Source organism: Rhinatrema bivittatum, chromosome 11, assembly GCF_901001135.1.
Source record: "Rhinatrema bivittatum chromosome 11, aRhiBiv1.1, whole genome shotgun sequence".
Lineage (NCBI taxonomy): Eukaryota > Metazoa > Chordata > Amphibia > Gymnophiona > Rhinatrematidae > Rhinatrema > Rhinatrema bivittatum.
The window spans coordinates 77,442,173-77,462,940 of record NC_042625.1 but is presented as its reverse complement, the minus strand read 5'-3'; the positions used below and the strand labels follow the sequence as shown (position 1 = coordinate 77,462,940).

General features: G+C 46.2%; 2 protein-coding genes across 4 annotated transcripts in view; one reads left to right on the top strand and one right to left on the bottom strand.

Moving 5' to 3' along the window:
• RASGRP4 (RAS guanyl releasing protein 4) overlaps window positions 1-7,844 on the top strand; it is a 57,297-nt gene extending 49,453 nt beyond the window's left edge. For both annotated transcript variants that reach the window (XM_029619169.1, XM_029619170.1), the window contains 5 exons: window positions 380-506; window positions 975-1,011; window positions 1,676-1,822; window positions 6,542-6,861; window positions 7,222-7,844. In XM_029619169.1, coding sequence (XP_029475029.1) covers window positions 380-506; window positions 975-1,011; window positions 1,676-1,822; window positions 6,542-6,861; window positions 7,222-7,434 — 844 coding nt within the window. In that variant the 3' untranslated portion in view covers window positions 7,435-7,844. The remainder of the gene's footprint in view (window positions 1-379; window positions 507-974; window positions 1,012-1,675; window positions 1,823-6,541; window positions 6,862-7,221) is intronic.
• Window positions 7,845-7,945: 101 nt separating this feature from the next.
• FAM98C (family with sequence similarity 98 member C) lies at window positions 7,946-15,996 on the bottom strand. Of its 2 annotated transcripts, XM_029619171.1 has the most exons (8): window positions 15,780-15,993; window positions 12,790-12,938; window positions 10,785-10,919; window positions 10,320-10,492; window positions 9,823-9,906; window positions 9,481-9,597; window positions 8,983-9,150; window positions 7,946-8,565 (listed from the first exon to the last, which is right to left on the bottom strand). In XM_029619171.1, the coding sequence occupies exons 1-8, from the start codon at window positions 15,824-15,826 to the stop codon at window positions 8,422-8,424; spliced, it is 1,017 nt and encodes a 338-aa protein (XP_029475031.1). In that variant the 5' UTR covers window positions 15,827-15,993; the 3' UTR covers window positions 7,946-8,421. The 2 variants fall into 2 exon arrangements, with proteins under 2 accessions (XP_029475031.1, XP_029475032.1); XM_029619172.1 differs by lacking the exon at window positions 9,823-9,906 and having other exon boundaries at window positions 15,780-15,996.
• Window positions 15,997-20,768: the final 4,772 nt, after the last annotated feature.

Below are 20,768 nucleotides of genomic sequence, written 5' to 3'. Positions count from 1 at the left end.
CTCCCTACCTCAATCTCATCATTTAATGCCTCCAAGTATAACCAGATAAATCAAAGAGCATGTGGCTGACAGCTGCCAATATGGGTCTTTGTCTGCTTGCTAACAGATGGACTGTGCCGTCAAGCAGTCATATCAATACAGCAGTTGGATTAATATCGGGAATAGTGGGAACAGGCTAAACCGTTGTTAAACCAACTCCCAAGCAATATTTCAAAAGGAAAGGCAGGACTGCAAGAGACCTCAGGAGCTCATGTGCTCCATTTCTCATCCTCCAAGCAGGATCCCCGCTGCAGATACAGAATTGAAAGCCAAATATTTTTTTTTTTTTGCAAATTCTAATTCCCGGACTTTCCATTCTCTCACTTTCTTTCCCCAACAGAAAGGGGCCGGTGAGCCGTGATGAGATCACAGCCTACTTCATGAAAGCCTACTCCAGCCTGGGCCTCAGTTTTCTGGGGACCACTTCCAAGAAGCCAACCCTCTGCATCTGCGGAAGTAGTAGCCCCGTGAGTACCAGACTGACATAGATCACCCCTTCTCTTCATCACCTGGATATAGAATACAGTGCAGCAGCACCATGGGCCCCGACTGTCAAGTCAACTGGAGCAGCCAAAAGCAGAACCAATGACACAGCCTTCGCATCTCTGGTTCAGGAACTAGAGCCCATGACTTGGTATCTTCTTTTGATCCTCTGTTCTCTGCCGATGGAAGTGCCGTCTGAAACAGCAGACTGCCTACCCCCTCGGGCACATTTCTGCCCTCTCCGTTAGATGAAATTCTGTCTCATGCACTGTGAGGTTCTTGCCTCTCTTTGGTGCATCTTCTTGCAATAGGGCCAAGTCCTCACAGGCTGGATAGCCATGTTTTTATTTAGTCACTGTTTACCATAGGTCTGTGAAAAACCTGCTGTAGCCGTGCTGCTTCAAGGCAATTCTAGGATAATTCATTTGGCTTTTGTTTTTCCTTTTTTTCAGTTCTGGGGTGATGCAAAGCAGGGCTACCGCTCTCAAAGTAAGTCAGCAACAAGCTGTACAGTGTCATGTCTACATAAGCTAAAGTAAGTCAGAAGGAACCAAGGGGCATTTGAAGTGTAAAGTAGTGAGCACTTAGCTGGTAGTGATGATTTATGCCTTTTGCAGTAACTGATGTCTATAATTCTGGGGCAGGAGCCGAGGTCTCTTTTAAGCTCTGTGATTGGCTGATGCCGCACAGCAGCAGGGTTTATAACTTGGGTCATGCTATGGGAGGTGGCACATTTCCAGCGGGGTGCAAGAAGCTAGAGCCATGCATCGTCATTAATGCAGGAGTGGTAACATCTCCGGTGTAGGGCTGTACGGTAAATAGGACAGCTGCAGCATGGGATTACAAATAACTGAGGAATTTTTTTTATTGCCATTGGATTCCCCACAGCCACATTTTTTTTTTTTTACTGTCATTAAAGTGCTGTAAATGTACTCTAGGCTAGCACACACTTGAACAGCCTGCACGGAGCACGCGTGACACTGCAGTCAAGCTCCAGCTGAGCATGAAGCTCTGCACAGGGCACCACAGTGCAGCCCCACTGAGCACTGAAAGTCAATGAAATTCTGTAAGGAGGGACCAGTGGAAATTCACAGATAAAGGGGCAGGATGTGCAGGCCTCGTAACCCCCCACTCTGCCTTTTTGTCTCTGCAGCCTGTGAAATAAACTGTCACAAACCATACAAGGACCAGTTGATGGCTGAATATAAGAAGAGGTTTAAGGTCGATCATGGTTCTTTGCCCCTAGGCTCTCTGGCTCCAAATCCAATAACAGCAGATGCCCTTAAGCACACCAGCTCAGGTAAAATAAAGGGAAGGAGAAGTTTTCTTATCTGTTAATTTCCTTTCCATCTGGTCCTGCCACACCAGTCCAGCCCTTGATAAGGGGGTTGTTTGCCCCTGCCAGTAGACTGAGGCAGACAACACTGTTTTCCTCTATGATATCAGAGCCACTACTTAGAGGTGGTGCCAAGCAGCAGGAATCCACTATCCTTCTGACAAAGCTTCCGCTCAGACCCCACCAACTTAAGAAGAATCAAATTCCAACCAGAAACCTGAACAGAAGTTTCCCTACAACCTGTAACAGAAGCTATGAAGTAACAAACAATAATAAATTGAACGAAAGGAAAGGCCAAAACTCCCCATACAGACACCTACCGAGAACTACCTAAAATGATACAGCCTTGTTACACCAGAGCAGGACCCACCTGGGAAGCAGGACTAATGGAAAGGAAATTCCTCCTTCCATCTCATCCTGCTACACCAGTCCAGTCAAGTGGGAAGTATCAAAGCTTCATCTACTCAGGTGGGAAGAAGTGAGGGCTGTCCCAAGAACGCTCACACTGTAAGCCATATCCTCCCGCGCCAGCACATCCAGCCGATAATGCTTCACAAAGGTATGCAGAGAAGACCAAATGGATGCCCTACAAATAATCGGCCGACACAAGCACATGCCCCTCCACCCAAGATGCAGACTATACCCTGGTGGAGTACATGCACACCAGTTTTGGAGGCTTCTTGCCCTTTAGCAAGTAAGCCAAATCAATTGTCTCCTTTATCCAGCAGGACAAAGTAGTCTTTCCTTTACATGGATCTCCACCAAGGACAATCTGTCTGACTTGTGGAAGACATCAGCGACCTCTAAATACCACAGAATAAGCCTCCACACATCCAAGCACCTTACAGAACTATTCTTGGGTCCATACTCCTCCCGAGAAAAGGCCAGAAAGAGAAACTGATTGATATGAAAAAGGGAATTCACTTTTGGGAGAAAGGATGGCACCGGTTGAAAAACTACCGCTACTGCCAAAATTAATAAAAAGGCGTCCTAGCAAGATAAGGCTTGAAGCTCCGAGAACTGCCGTGCAGAGCAAACAGCAACCAGAAATGCCATTTTCAGTGACAGATCTTTCAAGGAACTCCGTTTGGAAGGCTCAAAAGGGGCCCCCTGTGAGGGCTCTCAACACTAAATTGAGATCCTATGAGGGAATGGTGGGCCGGAAAGGTGGCTGCAACCTTTTCATGCCCCTCAAGAGGCAGGACCTAGCCGGGTGAGCTGCTACAGAGACCCTCCCCCAAGGGGCCCAGGCCGCCCTGAAGAAAGGCTAAGAAATAGGAAATGGCAGCCTGCCAGGTGTGCTCTGACCTGGACTTCCAGAACTGCTCAAACAGATGCCAGACTTGAAAGTAAGCCAAGGAAGTGGACCATTTCTAATACTTCAATAGAGTAGAAATTACCGCTGAAGAATACCCCCTTCTTGCGGAACCAGCTCTACTCAAGAGCCAGGCTGTAAGAAAGAATGGCGCAGGATCCTCCATGACTACAGGCCCCTGAGCCAAGAGATCCTACACCTTCGGGAGGCAGAAGGGCTGATCCACTTGCAGCCGGATAAGATCCATGTATCAAGGTCTGGCGCAATCAGTCTGTTGCTCTCCAGCTCTATCCACCATAGCAGCCTGCCTTTGAGCGCCTATGGAGAGAAGATATAAAGAAGATCTCCCTCTGGTCAGGGCTGCACTAGGGTGTCGATACCCACCGATCCTTGCTCTCTTTGCCAGCTTTGTCATGTTCTGCTGAGTTGCCATCAAATCCACCTGAGGACAACCCCACTTGCGACAAATCCCGTGAAAAGCATTCAAGCTCTGCTCCCATTTGTCAGGTTCTAGCAGATTTCGGCTGAGGAAGTCAGCCTGGACATTTTCCTGACCAGTGATATGTATCGCCGAAAGCAACCATAGATTCTTCTCCACCCATGGGAAAAGGAGAGATGCTCCACTGAGACCCCTTGACTCTTGGTTCCTCCCTGTCAAGTCACATATGCCACCATGGTGGCATTGTCTGAGAGGACCCGAATGGCCTTCCCCTGACACAGCGAGAGGAAATGGAGAAAAGCCAGAAGAATGGCCCTGGTCTCCAGTCAGTTGATGGACCATGAGGTCTTCTTCGGAGACCAACTTCCTTGATGCACCTGATCCTGATAATGAGTCCACCCCCCCCCCCCAACCTGAGAGGCTCGCATTTGTCATTACCAAGACCCAGGATGGAGTGGCTAGGCTGACTCCCCTCAACAGATGTGAGGGACCAGCCACCAGAGAAGCAACTGGTACACCGACTGACTCAGAGGGAGTCAAACTCCGTAATCCTGTGAATGTGGGGGACCACAGAGTCACAAGCGAAGTCTGGAGAGAGCGCATGTGAGCTCTGGCCCATGCCACCAAATCCAGAGTTGCCACCATCAGACAAAGCATCTGCTAGTAATCCCACACAGAGGGGATTGGCAGCTCCAGGAAGCCCTGAACCTGACTGAGTATCTTGTGCACTCTCTCATCTGTGAGGAATACCTGTTCCACCTATGTGTCAAATCATACTCCCAAATACTCCAGGAACTGCGTGGACTGTAGGGTACTTTTAACGAAATTGACCACCCAGCCAGGCCTTCTAAAAACTGAACCACTTGATGAGTCATGCACTCTGCCTCCTTGTGAGATGGTGCTCGAATTAACCAATCGTTGAGATATGGTTGGACTGTAATTCCCTCGCAACAAACAGCCATAGCCATCACGATCATCACCTTGGTAAATACTTGTGGTGCGGTCGCTAGACCGAATGGTAATGCTTGGAACTGGAAATGTTCTCACAGCACACAAAAATATTGATACCTTTGATCCCTGTCCTGAATGGGAATATACAGGTAGGCTTCCACAGATTCACTGAGAACAGGAACTCCCCCCTGGTGAACCGTGATGAGAATGGACTGCAAAGTTTCCATATGAAAAAGGTGGAACCCACAAACTGTGGTTCACAACCTTAGGATTGGACAAAAGGAACAGTCTTTTTTGGGCACCATGAAATAAATGGAATAACGTCCTCAGCCCTGCACTGTTGGGGGCACCAATACCACAAGAGCTGCAGTTTCAGCAAAGTCTTGTGGACCACCCGCTGCTTTGCCAGAGTGGAAGAAGGCGATATCAGAAAAGACATCTTGAAGGGGTTGATAAAGATTGAAGATATAACCAGAATGAATTATTTCCAACACCCACTGGTTGCTCGTTGTGTGGGTCCACTCCCTGTAAAACGTCTACAGATAGCATCCTACAGGAACCAAGAGTGAGTGAACCCAGGGCACCTCATGAGATGGTTCTTCCAACTCCTGAGGAAGAACTGGCATCCACCCTCTGTCTCCTGGCTCCATGAAAGGACTGAGCCTGGCCTCCGTGGCCCAAATAAGCAGCGGAGGTAGTACCAAAATGGTGTTGACCCGGCTAATATCACTGTGAAGCTTGAAACTGTCCAAGACCTCTGCCAGCCCTATAAAAGGAGCAGCCCTTATCCTCTGGCAACTCGAGGCTTAGGATCTCTGTGAATCTTAACCAATGATCCAGATCCTCCCTGAACAGCAGCCTGTCCTTAAAGTGCAGCTTTCCCAGATGGTTTTAGACCAAGAGTCAGCTGGCTCAATTGCGCAGCCACAATAGCCAACACACTTAGAGCTGAAGGGGGAGGGGGGAGAAGAGTAACCAGAATGAGAGGAGAGCAGAGAAAAGGAGGGAAGCAGGTAAACCTCCTCTCAGAAAGAAAAAGGAAATTTAAAAAAAAATCTGATAAGTTTATTGTTCCTCAGCAGGCTTAACCAAACATCTCCTTGGGGGCTGGGAGCAGAGAAATGGGCTCACAACCAGTGGCCTGGCCCTGGGTCTGATCACAAATCCAATTCAGAGCTGCTGCACCAATCCAGTGCTGAAGGCAGAAAAATACTGGATTCCTGCTGTTTATAGCCCCACCTGTAAGTAGTAGCTGTGATATCACAAAGGAAAACCGTGCTCTCTGCCTCCATCTGCTGGTAGGGGGAAACAACCTATTTGTCACGGACTGGACTGGTGTAGCAGGACAAGATGGAAGGGAGGGGGAGTGCCAGGCAGGTAAAGACTCAAATATTCTGTAGGGAATGATGCAGGAGCACTGAAGGCAGTTCCAGCTTCTCCCAGTAGGAAGCCCTGTAGGGAATCGTTCAGGGGGCACAGACTATGGGCAAGTTCGCAATGCCTGCAGGCGCCCAGCATCTCTCCCAGAAAAGAACAGAGACAGTCTCTTGTGTATATCCGTATATCGCTGCATACATTTAGTAGTGCTATAGAACTAAGTGGTGGTAGTAGTAGGGAGCTTACAGCTCTTGCAGTCCTAGCCTGTCCCCACAGGAGGCACTGTAGGAAATGGTGCAGGAGTGCTGACCAAGGGTCCAGCTCTGGCTGATGTTCAGCATTTGAAGATATTTTATAAATATACAGAAGCTAACTCACAAGACAAGTGTGTTGCCAAATGCCACCATGGTTCTCCATATCAAGAAAAATAGTAAAAGGCTGTATATCAAGGACTCTCCCTTGAAGCTCTCTCCTCGTCTCTGGGCATTTTCTGTGGGACAGAAGATGGCATGGAAGTAACACAAGAAAGCCGCAGATGAAAGTCCCGGAGAAAAAGGCCAATGTCTTTAATGAGCTTCTCCTGTGTATCTCCCCCGAACAGGTTCAGAGGAGGAAGCCTCCACGTTTTTACACAGTCCAAGCAGCAATCGCAGGTTTGGGAATAAGGAACGCACCGTCGTGACAATGGGAGGATCAGTTCAAAAAAGCTCCATCTGTACACGGCCTGTGAGGACAATGCATAAAGAGACACAGACTGAGGGGTTCGCTCCCCCGTTCACGCACAAATCCAGCCCCTCAGAGGCTCTCCTTAGCTGTCAGAACCCTGGGATTCAGCAAGAACAGAGCAGCCTCGTCCAGACGAACAGCCTAAAAACTTCACCCAGCGAGGACCACCTCAAGCAACTGAAGACGCTAGAAAAGGTACAAGCATGTGTGAAAGCGAATGGGTGTTTGCTAGTACAAATGTCAGCAAGACCATATGCCAAGTACAAAATCACACGCACATGTAAACATCTGCAATTACTGTATGTGCATTTCTACCAGTACACATCTGTGTGTCTCCGCTATGGGGACTTGATGAAAGGTTGTAGGCAAGAGATCTTCTCTTAGCCTGGCCTGTAACTATGCACAGTACCTTTCTGGGCCCCCCTTACCCAAGCAGAGTACTTTTCGCTGAAAACCCGTCTCAGCATTTTCACCCTTAATGTCCACGTAGTGCATGCTAGCATGTCACAGGGAAACGCTCTCTGCATTCACTGGCGTGCCTCGGTTATCTTTTAGGAAAGAGACCGTCTGCTGCTCGAGAATGCCAGCCTGCACTGTTCTAATTCACAGCTGAACGTGGAGAATGCCAGACTGCAGGGCCAAGTCTGCAGCCTGCAGGAAGAGCTGGGGGCGCTAAAGAGCCAGCTGCAAGCCTGCTCCCAGCCCATGGTCACCTTCCTCCTGGAGGACATGGACTCACTGCACCTCGAGTGCGACTCCAAAATGTAAGAGAGGTCCTCGAACTAGGACAGAAAGCTTCAGGCACACAATGCTATTTGTCAGGTGGGTTTATTGTGCCACAACCTCCGTGCCGGGGTTAAAAAAAAAAAAACACAAAACCAAAAAAGCCATTGGAAGTCTGAGCTTTGGGGGAAAGTATCAACTTGGAACCATTAGCTTCAGCAGGAGACCACCCGTCACGTGCTCCCAGCCACCTGCTTGAGCCCGATTGGATCTCTCATGCAATACAGGTCTTCTTGTTCTACAGTCACCATTAACTCATGGAGCCCTGAAAGCTGAGTGGTTCATATTACTTTGGTTTTACACTGAATGTTTATTGTACTTGAGGGGCAGGAGTTCTGGGGGCATGATGTTGTATTGGGTTTGGGGTTCCATATATGGGTTATATAGGCTAACCTGTATTTGATTGTTTTTATTGCTCTTTGCCTTTGGTACTGTTGGCTTAATAAATATTTCAATTAAAAAAAAAAGTATTATATCAGCTACTACTATGCTGATGCACAGGATTTTATAAATATTTATTATACAGTATCTCTAGGGCATAACCAAAAATAAGTGAAGTTTTCTAAGACAAGTACACCAAAACCTCGGCAAACTTTCTTCTAAACACAGAGATTTGGGCCATGGAAATGTGATCTTATCAATCCAAAATTAAAGAAAAATGTATCACAATTTCTCTGGTATTTATATAAAGAAAAAAAAAGTACTTCACTGTTTTCATTAGCCTTTCTACAATCAGTCCCACTTAGCTGATTTAACCATTAAAGCAAACAGTAATACAGACATTTACAGTGCCCCCTGCTGGGTAACAAGGCAAGTACTTGAGATATTCATTCCCCATGGCACCTGTTGAGCAAGTTGGTTACAAGTAATGAGGGCAAAACTTTCTCAAGAGGTCAGGAAGTAAAGTCCATGACGGCCCAGGAATACCACAACTGCCACGGGGCGACCTGCGCTGAGTCCCGAGTTCCAAACCTAGCGGTTCTTTTTTCTGCCGTGCTTGCTCCAGCGTTTCCGGCGGCTGTCGCTCCCCCACTCTCTCCTCTTCTCCCACATCGGCATGGGGGGCTCTATCTCGTTGGGCCTGCCCCCTCGATCTGGGACACTGCCCATGAGAACCTCAGGAGGAAGACAATTTCAGGGTGAGTGAGGGGAGAAGATATGGTGCTTTCACAGTTACATCTCATCCAGGCATGGCATTTACCAAGTGCATCACTACTATACAATATTTCAATTACACCTGTAGGAATGGACGTGCCTGTCCAAAAGCTGCATGTGGAGTGATAACTCTAATTGGCAGAGGGCCACCAGTTTGGTATATGCCAGATTCCTTTTAGTTGCCTTTTCGTTAGTCTGTGACTCTCCTTTTCCCCTCTACTTTATAACAATGAGGTTTACCACTCCAAAGCAGCTGCATCAAGCAGCCTAAAGCCTTAGCTTTTTCCTGTTCCCCACACCCCTAATTAGGCAAGCCTTCCATTAACACAATTAGCCACAGCGCCAGGACTCAACGCCCTGCCACCCTCTGATGCTCACCTTGTTCAAGGAGCAGCTTGTATTCTCCAGAGAGATGCCACTGCTGGTTTTGACGATTCGCGAGGAGTCCTCCCGCATGGCCAGCAGGTGGGCCAAGGATACACGAGACTGTACGGTTAAGGCATGGCGGAGAGGCGTGTACGCCTGGAGCATTTCTGCCTCTCGGTCCTGGGAGGGTTATGCGGAAACGCAATTGATCAGAACTTAATGAGGCGAAGGCTACAGTTAAGATTTCAACCTAGAATCAGCCCTGTTAAACCATGTTTGAAAACAGAGTAAATCAAGGAGGCGGCGTGAAGAAGGAAGCTGCTAGTCAGAAAGAAAGAGAGAAGCATGTTCCAGACATGACCAGCTCATATGGAACGACATAACATATCCTGCAGTCGTTTCTCGTCATCTGACCGATTCAAATCAGATTGTATGAGTTGCTCATTGTCAACAGTGACTATGTGGCAAAAAATGACAACCGTCTTTTTTCATAGCTCTGTTGCCTCTCACCTTTGACCTCTCGGACCAGTGGAAGGACTGCAGTGTTACATGGAAGCGGGTGACCAGCATTCGCATGCGACATTCATACTCGCTGTGCAAGGCCCACTGGATCTGCAACAGCTGCTCCTGGGGATTGCAAAGGATGGGAGGAGGTAAGACAGCTGCAGCCATGAAAGGGAAAGTCACGCAGGGCGACTTGTTGGGCAGACTGGATGGACCATTTGGGTCTTTTTTTTTTTTTTTGCCGTCATTTACTAATGTTACTATATTCCAGTCTAGAGCACAGCCGATACAAATGTCACAGGATGGGATGCAACCTTCTCCACTCCAAAAAAAAGCACTCCACCATACCCACTGATGGGGATCCAAGGGGATTCTCAGCAGAGGACTCATCACTGCTTCACTCTCAGGCAGGGTAGACAAGGTGTCAGATACCTAAGGGGGACATGCACATTTCAGCTGGCTGGAGAAACAAAGGGGAAAAAAAGTGAAAGCTGTTATGAAAGGGAAAGTGTGCTCTTCTCTGGGGAGCAAGGCAAGAACTGCGCTTGAACGAAAACCTTTTTTTTTTTTTTCTTTTTTTTACTGCTGGGCCAAGTAAGGAGCTTTTTTCTTTTGGCTGATCGGTACAGCTGCTGCTGTCAGATGAGAAGTTTGTGGGATCTAGTACCGGCTTGTTCTTCCTAGCCAGCACTGGAGGGCTGGCAGCACGGACGCTGTGACATACCAAGGGCTGTGCTGCTAACAGCGGCCTTGAGCAATCGGTAGAAAAACGGGAGGGTTCCATGCAGACATCCCCTGAGCCCAACGGTAGACAAGCGTTCACTCGCTGTCCAGGTTCCCTTCACCTTAGATCTTATCTCCTCTAGCAGCTGTGACATGGGGCTGCCCAAAGTAGACTCAGGCATGTTCAGAGCCTGGCTGATCAGTGCGAGTTCCTCGGCAGCCTCGCTCTGCTCTGGTGCAGGAGTCAGTCTGCTGGACAGCAGCCTAGCCGCCTGCAGCTCCGAGCTCAGAAACACTGCAAACAGAAGATAAAACACAGGAAAAGCTGCAGGTCTCACGCTACCAGAACTTGGCTGTGTCTTCTTAGTGCAAGGTGTCACCAGAAGTATTTGCATTGTTACAGTACTTTCCTATCCAAAACTGATCTGGAGTAAAAAGTGAGGGTGACGGCTATGACTGAATGCTGTAAACAGGAATGCAATCTTTTGTAGTATGAAACCACTGAAATCAGAAACGGTTTTTCAATTTAAAAAAACAAACCACTCCCTCTTTCCTTCTCTTCTCCCAATCCCTGCAGTCCCCCTTACCAAGCAGCAGCAGGCAGTTTTTGCTGTTGGTCAGCCGAGAGGTCACATCCCCAGAGGTTAGTGATATATATGGACAGTGCAGCTCACTCAGCACTCCGCTCATCTCCAGCTGGAAGGTGTCTGCATCCTCAGGCCCTGGACAGAAGAGGAAACCAGGTTATCTGCTGCCTCTGATCAATCGGTCCTAGGATCTGATACTGCACTTTCCTACTCATTGCTCACCAACATTAAGCGTCCTAGCTCAAGATGTGCTAAAATACTAATCATGTTGTTGCCACAATGCACTAAAATGTTTTTAAAGCTTCAATCAATTTCTGTCTTGGCTATTTCACTGTATAAGAGGCCTTTATATACAACCTGACTCCCAAACCTATGGGCATATACATAAGGACCTTCGTTTCCAGACTTAATTTTATTTTACCTGGGAATTTATCAGTGTTTATTAATATGAGCAAAAACAGGAGAAATCAGTGGAAAAAAATGATGTCATTTTTCCGGATAAATGTCACATTTCTCCTTGTTGTAATAAATGCTGATAAATTCCTGGGAAAAATATATAAACTGAAAAAGAAACCCCCTACATATACAGCTCCTTGGATTTGTGTGTGTCTATACATTCTTTTGCTATGGAGAAATTTTCCTTACCTATTAATTTTCTCTCCATGAATCCTGCTACACCAGTCCAGTGAGCCTTACAGCTGGGTTATATCCCCCTACCAGCAGATGGAGGCAGAGCACAAGATTTTTTTCTATGCATCTTCGCCACTATGTATTGGTGGTGCAGCACTGAGAAATTCTTGATCATATCTTCACTGGGGGATCCCCAAAGTCACCTTCTGAACTCAAGTGCGAATGAAGAGGGCCTAAAATGTCCGCAGGATGCTGGCCCAAAATGGCTGACGCTCCTGCCAAAAGTGGCATACTGGAGGCATACTCAGGGACTGTCCCAGACTGCAGATCAGACTTAAGAGCCTCTCCAGTAGGTAGGTGGGGAGGGGGACGCGCTGGAGCTACCCAATGCTTGCGAGCACTCTCCAGCAAGCTCTCCCGTTCAGGTACAAGACATCCTAAAGTGGACCCTGAGTGCTGGGAGCAGCATGCAGGACTGTGGCGAGGGAGCTCAGATGCATCCATGCCAGCCCTGTTCCAAACTGATGCCACAGTGATCTGCTGCAAACCTGAAGAGTCACCAGAGAAGCCTGTGCACTAAGTTCAGAGCCACTTCTCTTCAAAATCAGTGTCTTTTTTCTGTTGTCAAATAATTTAAAGAGATAGGCAGGCAAATAACCAAGTGAGGGGGACTGAGAGGGAAGAGGCTGAAGGATTCTTTCCTACTGCAATTGTGAATACAGCTGTCCTCTTTTTCTCTCCAGTCTACTACTGAAAGAAATCCCACTCCCAAGGCTCTACCAAGTCCCCTCTGTGACTGGGAGCCACAGGAATGGACTCGTTCTCCTGACAGAACCAGGCCTGGCCCACGGCACACTCGAGTCTCCTGTTGGATCTTGCTGCACCATCAGTGAGCCCTACCATCTGCTGGAATTTCTTGGTGCTGCGCCACCGATACACAGTAGCAATGCTGTCAGAGAAAATCTTGTGCTCTGCCTCCATCTGCTGGTAGGGGGACATAACCTACTTGTGAGGACTCACTGGTCTGGTGTAGCAGGATGAAATGGAAATATTGTGCTACTATTCTTAGAACTCTTTCTTGGATTCCTGTATCTTCTGATTCTCTCATCCTCACTTCTGACACCACTCTCTCAACATTTCTCTCTCTGTTGCATGTCTTTAAATCATCTGTTCCCCGCAGGATAAATATGCTGCTGAAAGTAGGTTAAAACACAGAAACATGATGGCAGAAAAGGACCATATGGCCTATCTAATTTGCCCATCCACACAATTGCTCAGCTCTAAAAAAAAAAAAAAAAAAAAGGTAAGGTGTACAGGTGCAGAGTACTGCTGGAAGTCTGGCTTGGGTAGTCAATGGCTTTCCTGCTTTTCTTACCACTAGTGAGACTGACATCTTCCTCTAGTGAGCACAGCAGCTTCAGCTCAGAAACCAGCCAGCAGCACAATGTCGTGAACTCTTGGCACGAAGCTCCGCCACTTATCAACTTATCCACCTCCACATCCTTCATCAGCGAGCCTTCGTACCTGAAAGGCAGAAGAAAATTGCCAGCCATCAAGACAAACTGGAAGAATTTGGCAGCAGCTCTTCAAAGTAGGTGCTCTGTTCTTTCCAAGGACTGTGGAGCTACAAAGGTTTCTGAAATGTCTAACTACCATGTACTTTTTTTTTTTTGTAATAAATGTAAAACTGGTGTAATGCTCTCTCTTTGTTAGACAATTTTGGTTTTAATTACCTCAATTAAACACTACTGACTTTTTTCTACAAATTTGAGCAATTCAAACAAAAAAATAATTATCCACTTTTGAAAGTAAATGTGTAGCAGGAATAGCAAGGAAGACCACTGACAGAGCCATCTAACAGGCTCATGCCACCACACATCTTAATCAGCAGTTTTACTGTGTATGCAGCTTCTAGGAGCTGTCTGCCATATCTCATTGAAGGAGCAATCAAAAATTCACCCATACATTCAGTAAAGCAGACCCTAAAGTTTGTATCTGAGGCAAGATTTGAACTTTGGTTTCCCCAGGTCACAGTCTGCCGCTCTAACCATCAGGCTACTCCTATGCATAGCTATATGTACACAGAGCTCCTGCTTCATGGATATATCTATAGATAGATAGATATACAAACAGACATAATACTGCCTTCCCAAGGTAGTATATACTCATAGTGCTCCTATTCTTGAGGCTATATATACACAATCTGGTCCTCTCCCCAGGACTGTAAATACAAAAACTGCTCATCTCCTTGAGACTGGGACTGTATATACACAGAGTACTTATCTCTCTGAAACTATATATGTAATATATATATATATATATATATATATATATATATATATATATATATATATAAAACCCTAAAGGAAAAAGCACTACAAAAATATTGTAAAATCAAAAATGTAACTTTATTATAAAAAGTGTAATATTGCCTAACTAATCATTATAAATGGTCCTACTCTATATTGTACAAAACTGAAATTAAATACACAGTCAAAAAACTACTACATAAAATATGCACACATACCGCACTCATACTTCAACAATATTAAACTTAATTTATATCCATTAAACAGATCCACTGACATTAAATGAAGTTAATCATACTTGATCATATTACAATGGCTTTTATCACAGAACCCAATGTTAAAATTCAAACACGAAGAACCATGATAAGGATCCTCGTTTCACCTAATGGCTTCTTCAGGGGGAATTTATACATGGACGAACATGAAATCTGTGAAATTTGAAAAAATGCTGACTGCTTGAAAAACTATACTGATATGAAGGTAAATGATGATATGAATAGTAGCAATCTGTTCTCAATTATGTGCAATATCTGTGCTTGTTGCAGAAAAACTCTTAGCTGCCACATGCAGCTTCAATAAGCATATACGGTATACAAATTGTCCACTGATCAAAAACAAATATATCTTAGTATCTAAAGGATCACTAGCCATGTTTAACACGGCATGAGTCCAGCAATTAGTTAACTCAGCTCTTGACGATCAAGCAAATAGCTCGATATTAACTTTAATATTGTTGAAGTATGAGTGCAGTATATGTGCATAGTTTATGTAGAAGTTTTTTGATTATATGTATTTAATTTCAATTTTGTACAATATAGAGTAGGACTATTATGATTTTATAGTTTTTTAGTTAGGCAATATTAAACATTTTTGATAATAAAGATAAAATGTTGATTTTACAATAATTTTTATACACACAAACCATACTACTCCCTCTCCAGGCCAGTAAAACACAAACTGCTCCTCCCCCTGGGACTGTAAATACACAAACTGCTCCTCTCTTTGGTTCTGGGACTGTATGTACAGAGTACTTCTTTCTGAGGAGATATATATATATATATATATTTTATTAAATCATTTTACTACTACCGGTTCCTTTTTACTCTTACACACCACATTTATATGTCCTGGATCTAACTTTTAATGTTTATCCCCCAGTTACAGCTTTGCTTGTGTGGTGGCCATCCTTTTTCTCATAAACTATTAATCGTTTTATTATTACCTGTTCCTTGTAAATCTTCTAAAGTTATGTTATACCAGTTCCATGTAAACCGATGTGATATGCAAATGAATATCAGTATATAAAATTTTCAAATATATATATATATATATATATATATATACACACACACATTACTCCCTTCCCTAGGCTATAAATACACACACACACTGCTCCCTTCCTCGGGCTGTATATATAAACATGCACACACTGCTCCCTTCCCTGCTCTGTACATATACACAATAATTGTTGCCTCCCCTCAGGACTGCACAGACACACACTGCTCCTCTTCTCAGGGATGTATATATCAGAGATAACCAATTCCATTCCTCAAGAACCACAAATAGGCCTGATTTTCAAGACAGCCAAATGAATATACATGATATATAATTTGCTTACATTGGAGACAGTGCATGCAGATCTCTCTCATGCACATTCGGTGTGGGAAACCCTGGCCTGTTTGTAGCTCTTGAGGATCAGAAAGGCCACCCCTGGTACGATGCACAGGTCGGCTCCTCCCTCCCTGGTGCTGTATACCAACATACACTGCTCCCTCCTTCCTCACCAGAGCTCCACACACACACTTCTCTTCAGGGCTGTATTATACCAGGGGTAGGCAATTCCGGTCTTCAAGTGCAGCAGGCCGCTAAGGTTTTCACGATATCCACGTTGACTACTTTAGGAGCTGTATTTGCATGCACTGCCCCCATTGCATAGAAACGCATATTCACTGTGGCTATCCTGAAAACCCAACCGGCTTGAGGCACTGGAAGACAGAAGCTGTCTAACCCGGTATACTTACACCCTGCTCCTCTCTCTCCCCCCGCCCGCACCTACCCTAGAGCCTGCAGTACCGACCGCAGCATGGCCGGCTCCGCCGTCATTTTGTTCTTGTTATTATTACTATTTTAAATCTCGTCACCGGGACCCGCTTCCTCCTTCCTGTCCTAGGCGGGGTCCTAGAAACCTAGGCAGGTGATCGCTGTCGCGCAGCGCTGAAGCGACACTCCCTTGTCACATGACAGGGGAACTGCGCAGCCTCCTCAGTGCCGGGACGGGTTACGGATAAGAAGGAAAAAAGGAGGCGAGGAGGTTGCAGCAGCCCCCCCATTGAGCTTTAAGTATCTTTAATGGCATGACAATTTTACATGAGTCGGAGGCTGAGCCTGGCGTGTTCTTTTTTTTGTCCGATTTCCGTTGGCCTGCTATCTTCATGCATGCAAGGGGCGGGGGGGATGTTTGAAAGCAGGCTTGGATTCATCATCATCCTGCTTGCGTTGACTTAGGTGAGGTGGCGACCCTAGGGAGGGGGAGAAGGAGTACGAGGTCAGGGAAGGAGCATGTGGCTGAGGCGTAAGGAAGGGACTGCTGATAAGAAGTATGGGACTAGGGTAGAAAGCAGGGCTCAGGTTTGCCGATGAGCATCTGCAGCTTCATTCTTGGGGCTCCCCTAAGCTGCAGTGCAGAGTTACATTGCCGGGTGCATTAAAGAGAAAAATGCATCTAATTGACAGCTTCCTGCTTTATGCCCTGGGCTGATATAGGAGTTTTCCAATTCCCAGCCATATAGGAAGCTGGCTGGTTACATGGTAGACTTTTTGTGAGTGAACTACTAAGAAGCTGTAATTCACCTTAGTGTACATTTAATTTCCTTACATAAAAAATATAGGGATACGAAATTTTAAGCCTTCAGAAGGAGGGGGGAACTGTGCCTCCAAGAGATGAATGCTAATGACATCTATGGAGGCGGGGAATCGATATGTAAAGAGGGTGACATTTAAGGCTCATGGGAAAGAGGCGTTTGAAGGTGGAAGGACAAGATTTGGCGGGAGCCTCTTCTGGTTGAGGTATCCTCTTATGAAGAAGAGGAGAGAAGCCTGTAACCTCCTCTAGCCATTTGATTGTAGTTTCATGATTATGTTGTGACCTATTCTGAGTTCTCTTTTGAAGGACTCTGGTATGTAAATATAAGTTCTATTTCATTCAGTGTACTGTCAGGGATCTCTTTATATATCAGGCTTGATAGTGTGTCCATCAGTGCTCGCATAAAGTTGTCAGAGAGGAAGGAGCCAGCCCGCCGATAGATGGTGCAGGCGGTGGTGGCTCCCTGGCCGCCAAGCAAATGCCGCTGAGGAACGTGACGCAGCTAACACCGATAGCCAGCAGCGATGTCCAGGAAATATGCCTCCTAAATGCCAGCAACCACCAACTGCTGAAGAAATTGCAGAAAAAAAAAACCCCCCAAATAAAATAACTTCATAGCCAGCCGTGGCTTTTTGAAATGTACCTCCACGTCCCTCGCCCTGGGTGAAAACAATGTCTTTTTCCTTTTCAGCTAACACTTCCCTACAAAACAATATGTGCCAATAAAAATGCTCGCCACCAGTTGCTAGTCTCTTATATTGTTACACGATGTTGATATGTTTTTTTTATAATGTTTTGTATTTTATGATGTAAACTGCTTTGTCTACCCTTTTTTGGGGGGGAAGGAGAAGAGGCAGAATATAAGTGATTACGAAATGAATTTTCTGGCTCTCTCAAATGCACAGAATATACTCTATTGTTGCTTCAAGCATATAGAGGGTCAATTACTAAGCTGTGGTATTTTATTGCAGGGTGGGGTAAAACACTGTGGGCGAGAGTTCCTATAATATTTTTCACGTCCATAATAACATTTCATGGTGGCTGCCCCCCACTATTTTTTCTCATGAAAAAATTCCACAAAGCAAAAGATTGTGGGGAAAGGGGAAAAAAAATTGCACAGTGACAGCCAGCCCATTTTGCTTGAGGCCATCCTCTTCTAAAAGGACCAGCAGCGGCTCTGAGCAAACCCCCCCCCCCCCTTTCCAGTGTGTAAAAGGCCCTCCCCTGCCTCTGGAGGGGGACCCAAAAGTAAAAGAGGTAAACAAAATAAATAGATAAAAAAAAAGTTGTGCAGCAATGGCCTATTCTCTTTCCGACCCTCCCCATTCACAAAAAGCCTCCCACTTGATCCAAAGAGGGCCCCCCCCCCCCTTAGAACTCATCTTACCTCCCCAACCCGCTGTACCCTAGCCCACTCTTCAGGTTCCCCTTCACCTGGTAGTCTAGTAAGGCCTGGAGCACCTCTTAAGTTCCAGGCTGGCTGCCGCTGTCTCTCAAAATGGCACCAACCGACCTTTGCTTCCTCACGTGATGGAGCAAAGGCTGAGTGTCGCCATTTTGGAAAATGTCAGTGGATGGCCTAGAGCCTAGGGGGCAGTCTGGGCCCCACTAGACTACCAGGGATATATCATAAGGTATGGGGCAGTCCAAGAGTGGGCTAAGGGGGATTGGTGACTTATAAGGGGGGGGGGGAACTTTCTTTGGATCAAGAGGGGATATATTTTGTGAAAGGGGAGGAGGAATAGAGTATCACCTGACTTTGCTTTTGGGATGCCTCTAGAGGTGGCAGGGTTCTAGCCAGACCCATGGGGGGGGGGGCTTTTACACATTGGAAAGAGGTTTTTAAGGCTGATATGCGCCTTTAAATTTCAAATCGGAAGCATTAGGATTTGCATTAGTGTCCCAATGTTTCAGAGAAAACTTAAGCTACAACTCCTGAGATGTAGCTAACTTTTCGGAAAATATCATAGCTTGTGTTATTTGAGGAAAAAAACTGGAGGGGAGTGGAGTAGATGAAAATCCTTTTACAGTAGAAAATGTATGGGAAGAGCTAAAGAATCTGAAAGTGGACAAAGCCATGGGGCCTGATGGGATTCATCCAAGGATACTGAGGGAGCTCAGAGATGTGCTGGCGGATCCGCTGTGTGACCTGTTCAATAGATCCCTAGAAACGGGAGTGGTGCCGAGAGATTGGAGAAGAGCGGTGGTGGTCCCGCTTCACAAGAGTGGGAACAGAGAGGAGGCTGGTAACTACAGACCAGTTAGCCCCACTTCGGTGGTGGGAAAAGTAATGGAGTCACTGTTGAAAGAGAGAATTGTGAACTATCTACAGTCCGGAGAATTGCTGGACCAGAGGCAGCATGGATTCACCAGGGGAAGGTCCTGTCAGACAAATCTGATTGACTTTTTTGACTGGATAACCAAGGAATTGGATCAAGGAAGAGCGCTCGATGTCATCTACTTGGATTTCAGCAAAGCTTTTGATACGGTTCCGCACAGGAGGCTGGTGAATAAAATGAGAAACTTAGGAGTGAGTGCAGAGGTGGTGGCCTGGATTGCAAACTGGTTGACGGACAGAAGACAATGTGTGATGGTAAATGGAACTTTCTCTGAAGAGAGAGCAGTTTTAAGCGGTGTACCGCAGGGATCGGTGTTGGGACCGGTCCAGTTCAATATCTTTGTGAGCGACATTGCGGACGGGATAGAAGGTAAGATTTGTCTTTTTGTGGACGACACTAAGATCTGCAACAGAGTGGACACGCCGGAAGGAGTGGAGAGAATGAGACGGGATTTAAGGAAGATGGAAGAGTGGTCTAAGATATGGCAGCTGAGATTCAATGCCAAGAAGTGCAAAGTCATGCATATGGGGAGTGGAAATCCAAATGAACTGTATTCGATGGGGGGGGGGGGGGGGATGTGCACGGAGCAGGAGAGAGACCTTGGGGTGATAGTGTCTAATGATATGAAGTCTGCGAAACAATGTGACAAGGCAATAGCAAAAGCAAGAAGAATGCTGGGCTGCATAGAGAGAGGAATATCGAGTAAGAAAAGGGAAGTGATTATCCCCTTGTACAGGTCCTTGGTGAGGCCTCACCTGGGGTACTGTGTTCAGTTCTGGAGACCGTATCTACAAAGAGACAGAGACAAGATGGAAGCGGTACAGAGAAGGGCGACCAGAAAGGTGGAGGCTCTTCATCAAATGACATACGAGGAGAGATTGAAGAATCTAAATATATGTACTCCCTGGAGGAAAGGAGGAGCAGGGGTGATATGATTCAGACTTTCAGATACTTGAAAGGCTTTAACGATCCAAAGACAAAGACAAACCTTTTCCATCAGAAAAAAATCAGCAGAACCAGAGGTCACGGAGCTGAGGCTCCAGGGAGGAAGACTAAGAACCAATGTCAGGAAGTATTTCTTCACAGAGAGAGTGGTGGATGCCTGGAATGCCCTTCCGGAGGACGTGGTGAAGACAAAAACCGTGAAGGACTTCAAAGGGGCATGGGATAAACACTGTGGATCCATCAAGTCTAGAGGACGTGAATAAAGAGGGGGTGGCTCGCATACAGAATGCTGAACAAGCAGAAGCCCTCAAGACAGAAGGGCTCAGAATAGAAGAACAACAGGAAGCTGCTGCTGCCAAAGCTGCCGCCGAAGTGCACAGAAAGGCTGAGCTAGAGATCGCCTCAGACCTGTTGCAGGAAAAGGGAGAAGCAGCAGCCCTTGAAGCCCTAATTAAAGGTCTTGTTGGGGGAGGAGTTGTCACAGCCACGAAAAGTAGCAGACGCAGGGATCAATAACCGGGGCCCGCAAGGCCAAGGGTGGAAGGAGGCGGCAGAACACTGCACGGAGCGGCAGTAGCCACAGAGGCATTCACGGAGCGGGATGCCAATGGTATACCACTTTCACGGAGCGGAAGGATGGAGGGCTGCCATCTCAAACAAAAAAAACAGGGGTGGGTAAGAGTAATTAAAATTACCAGTGAGGTCATAGGCTATAGGTATTGCCAGTTATTAGGCTTGTTCAATATTTGTTGATTGTTAATGTGGCTCGCGGTAATGGGGGCTACTACCTGGAGATAATACCCTTGTTCAGTGTACATACACACGGTTGATGAGACTCCATCATTGCTCTGGGCTTCAACGGCAAGAGGTAATGTGGAAGGAAAAAAAAAAAAATGTA

Bases quoted from the DNA above. Each gene is read 5' to 3' on its own strand.
- FAM98C (XM_029619171.1), bottom strand. From the start codon at position 15,826: ATGACGGCGGAGCCGGCCATGCTGCGGTCGGTACTGCAGGCTCTAGG. The intron at 9,907-10,319 runs GTGAAGGGAACC...TGTCCCCCTTAG, and splicing joins TAGAGGAGATAAGATCTAAG to GTATCTGACACCTTGTCTAC. The intron at 9,151-9,480 runs GTGAGAGGCAAC...TAACCCTCCCAG, and splicing joins ACTGGTCCGAGAGGTCAAAG to GACCGAGAGGCAGAAATGCT.